Source organism: Montipora capricornis, chromosome 3 (assembly GCF_036669925.1).
Source record: "Montipora capricornis isolate CH-2021 chromosome 3, ASM3666992v2, whole genome shotgun sequence".
In the NCBI taxonomy this organism is placed as follows: domain Eukaryota; kingdom Metazoa; phylum Cnidaria; class Anthozoa; order Scleractinia; family Acroporidae; genus Montipora; species Montipora capricornis.
The window spans coordinates 21,781,002-21,784,875 of NC_090885.1; the positions used below are offsets into that span (position 1 = coordinate 21,781,002).

At 39.1% G+C, this 3,874-nt stretch overlaps 1 protein-coding gene across 1 annotated transcript; it reads left to right on the forward strand.

Moving 5' to 3' along the window:
* Positions 1–519: 519 nt before the first annotated feature.
* LOC138041201 (melatonin receptor type 1B-like) lies at positions 520–1,786 on the forward strand. Its single transcript, XM_068886974.1, has one exon. The coding sequence runs from the start codon at positions 650–652 to the stop codon at positions 1,646–1,648; it is 999 nt and encodes a 332-aa protein (XP_068743075.1). The 5' UTR covers positions 520–649; the 3' UTR covers positions 1,649–1,786.
* Positions 1,787–3,874: the final 2,088 nt, after the last annotated feature.

Here is a 3,874-nt window from a genome sequence, read left to right on the forward strand (position 1 = left end):
TGACGAGGTCTTGCTTCTATGTCCATCAACGCGTACGAACAGATGGCCACGGGTGTATCCGACATAACCAGCATCACACTGGTCACACTTGAAGTTACGGTTACGACCGTGTTTAAATGTACAATCAGACTCAATTCGCGCTAAGGTCTTTGTGTAACTCATGCAAATTAATGACTCTGGACTCTTAGTTTCTCTTGAGATCGCATATTTAATTTAGTTTCCCTTGACAATGGCGCCAAGATGTCGCCGAAACGTCGGACATTTTTATCGTTAGTTTTTGCCAGTATATGTTTGTCTAAATCATTGTTAATTATTATTATTATTATCATTATTATTATTATTATTATTATCATTATTATTATTATTATTATCGGTTCACAAGCAAGGGCAAAAATGTTTAAATTTCAAAACACCTTATCCTAAAACCATGAGTCTTAATAAACTTCAAACATTCTTATCCTACCGTACGGAGCTACGAAAACGATTTTCACCTGCGCTAAAAGTACTAGTAGAGTTTTCAATTAATTTAGAAAGCTTTATCGCGCGATGCTAATGTAATTCAATCCGACCTTATCTTATAAATACACACCTGTCTGACTTTTGAAATAAAGCATCAATTGAAACCAGAAAAGAAAATTAATTGAAGCAAATGCTTGTGTTTTGGCACAAAATGGCGCAAAATATAATTTCATTCATCGAAGCAGCCATCCTTGTTATCATTTGCGCAGTCTCTATCATCGGGAACACAGCGTTTTTCGTTATTTTTCTAAGAAGCAAGACAATGCGCACGATATCCAATGGTTACCTTCTTAACCTTGCCTTCGCTGATTTACTGGTTTCTGTGCTCAACATGCCAGTGACAGTTGTTACGATCATCCAGCAAAGATGGATCTTTGGAGAAAGCGCTTGCAAGTTTTTGGGATTCACCACAATGGTGTCCTTTGTTTCATCCGTGATGTCACTTGCCATGATAGCGATCAACAGATATTATTACGTGGTGCACTGGAAAACGTACCGCTCTATCTTTACGCCGCGGAAGTCAGTACTGTTCGGAGGAATTGTATGGTTGATATCTTTACTGCTATCCCTTCCTCCATTGCTAGGCTGGGCAGATTATCGCTATATCCCTGGGCAATCTTATTGTTTTGTATTCTGGCCTTCCAGTGTTTATTACTTGTATTTTATGTTTACGATTTGCTTCCTTGGTCCCCCTTTCGTGATGTCTCTATCATACTATCGTATTTTACGATTCACAAGAGAAGCGAAGCGTAAGATCAAGCAGCACAGGAATACCAACGAGTCAGAGCACTATACTAAGAGACGTGGGGGACATATTAGAATGACACCGGAAGAAGTAAAAATCACTTACACCTTGCTGATTGTTGTTGCATGCTTCATGATTTCCTGGACCCCATTTGTTATCACCATGTTCATGCTTGTTTATTATCCCCACCCACTGCCAAGAGCAATTCACTTCGGCACGCTGTTCCTTGGTTACGCAAGTTGCATGTTAAACCCATTTGTGTATGGCATAAGGAATGAGGCTTTTAAAACAGAGCTTGTTCGTCAATTTAGAGCTTGTTTTATGGCGCGTTCGAGAAATCATACAGTTCCTGTCAACATTTGCATTGAACAGTTGCCAAGTTAAATGCCAGAGAGTCGTAAACAAAATCTTCAAAGAATGGTATTACTGAAACATCTTTATGATAGGCGCTCGAATTTCCATGCAGAATGGAGAAAAATGCCTAGGTCGATCAGTTGACGTCTATGGTAATAAGCAAGAAAGTGTGGCAAAGGAAGACATTTCATCTTTTCACGCAACTTTTTTCTTAAATTGCACAGTACTGTACATTTCCTGTAAGGTGACTTTGACGTCAACAGCTTTCAAGTCACATAGGAGCTGCATGTTTTCGGGTGAACTAGAAGATGAAGGAATGACCTCAAACGTTTGGCTATCTTTGTTAAAATCAAGGTATAAATATTATTTTGATGAAGTAGAAGCAAGAGTAATGACATAAAGTAGAGAAAATAATGAATCTCCTAAATGAAACCCGATTTCGAACGATGCTGTTCCTGATTGACTAAGCAATGTGACATGTGATCCCATTCACGTCGTTTGAACGAGAAAATATCACGAATCAAAACGTTTGACGTTATTGTAACCTGCATATCTTAGGACGAAAATAAAGTGTTTTTTTAAATTTATCACGGGATGATAGAGGGAGTTTCAATCGAATGTAGTAAAACCAAAACCAAAGTAATTACTTTGGCCAATCAAAAAAGACGGAGACAATCCAGTAAACCAATCAAAACTCGAAGTAATTATACGTAGCGGACACAAAGCGCGGGAAAATGTGTACGCTCGAACCACGATTGTTTTTGGTTTCACTTCTGATTGGTTGAAACAAATGCTCGAGAACTTTGAACCAATCACTGAGTGAATTAATGCAAAACGAAAGTAATTCGCTAATTACTTTCGACACTCAATTGAAAACCACTCTAATCAAACTTTCTTCAAATACCAAGTTGGGATTCGAACCCAAGACCTCTGCGATTCTGGTACAACGCTCTACCAACTTGGAAGCTTATCGACTAGTGCAAAGGTACACTCGGTTTTTTCCGAGTTCCCCTAAGTCACTACTGAAAACAAATCATTTTTGTACATGCGTACATACACATATGTTTGCATGTGTATAAGAATCTCTTACTAACCGAGTTCGAGTGCCGTACTGTTTGGCACGAATTTTGCGAACGACATCGTTGAAATTTAGCGGGCCATGCCGTTGAATACAACCCGCGGAATTGGCCTATCATGTGGGCGTGCACTATCTAAGAATTTGTAGTGATATTCAATCTCTATTTTCTGAAGCGTAGTTCACAATGATCAGGCTTCCATTATGATCGAAATTTAATTGAATTTAATTTGGAATGGGTTCACAGAATAATGATTCAATTGTAGAAGCGAGTTGAAGATCTTTGCCAACCAAGTTGAATAATAATGCAAGTTTCTTAAAGTTTTGTTTTTATGCTACGTCTATTTCCATAACAAATTTTAGTGACCATGATTATATATATTTTTAACTGTATCTTGCATATACAATCGTAATTGCTATTAGTTTTTAGCTCACGACCTTATAAGCCTTATAGCTTTAAACATAATCCTTTTTAAAAAGAAGTATATCTATCTATCTATCTATCTATCTATCTATCTATCTGTCTATCTATCTATTTTCAGTCCCTGATTATAATTCATGAGGAATGAAATGATGGTAGAACCAACTGGGATCTCGGAAAAAATCCGAGCCCCAGATGGGATTCAAACCCACGACCCTCCGTGATCTAGTCGGATGCTCTAACCACTGAGCTACTGGAGACTCTATGGCGAGCAAGGGTGAAATGTGGGTATTGACTCGATCTGCATCACGCAGCTACAGAGTCAAATGACTGACAGCATAGCTCATAACTGCATCGCGCAGTCACCTTTAAAGCATATCTGAGATGCGGCCAACCAACCACCCAAGTGAGCGAATGTGAGAATGATATACACACATTCGCTCACTTGAGTGGTTGCTTGGCCGCATCTCAGATATGCTCTAAGGTGATTGCGCGATGCAGTTATGAGCTATGCTGTCAGTCATTTGACTCGGTAGCTGCGTGATGCAGATCGAGTCAATACCCACATTTCACCCTTGCTCGCTATAGAGTCTCCAGTAGCTCAGTGGTTAGAGCATCCGACTAGATCGCGGAGGGTCATGGGTTCGAATCCCATCTGGGGCTCGGATTTTTTCCGAGATCCCAGTTGGTTCTACCATCATTTCATTCCTCATGTGTTTATATCATTCTCACATTCGCTGATTATAATTACTTCAAAAAA

What these genes read in the sequence shown, in the direction of transcription:
- LOC138041201 (XM_068886974.1), top strand. Translation starts at nt 650, where the DNA reads ATGCTTGTGTTTTGGCACAAAATGGCGCAAAATATAATTTCATTCATC.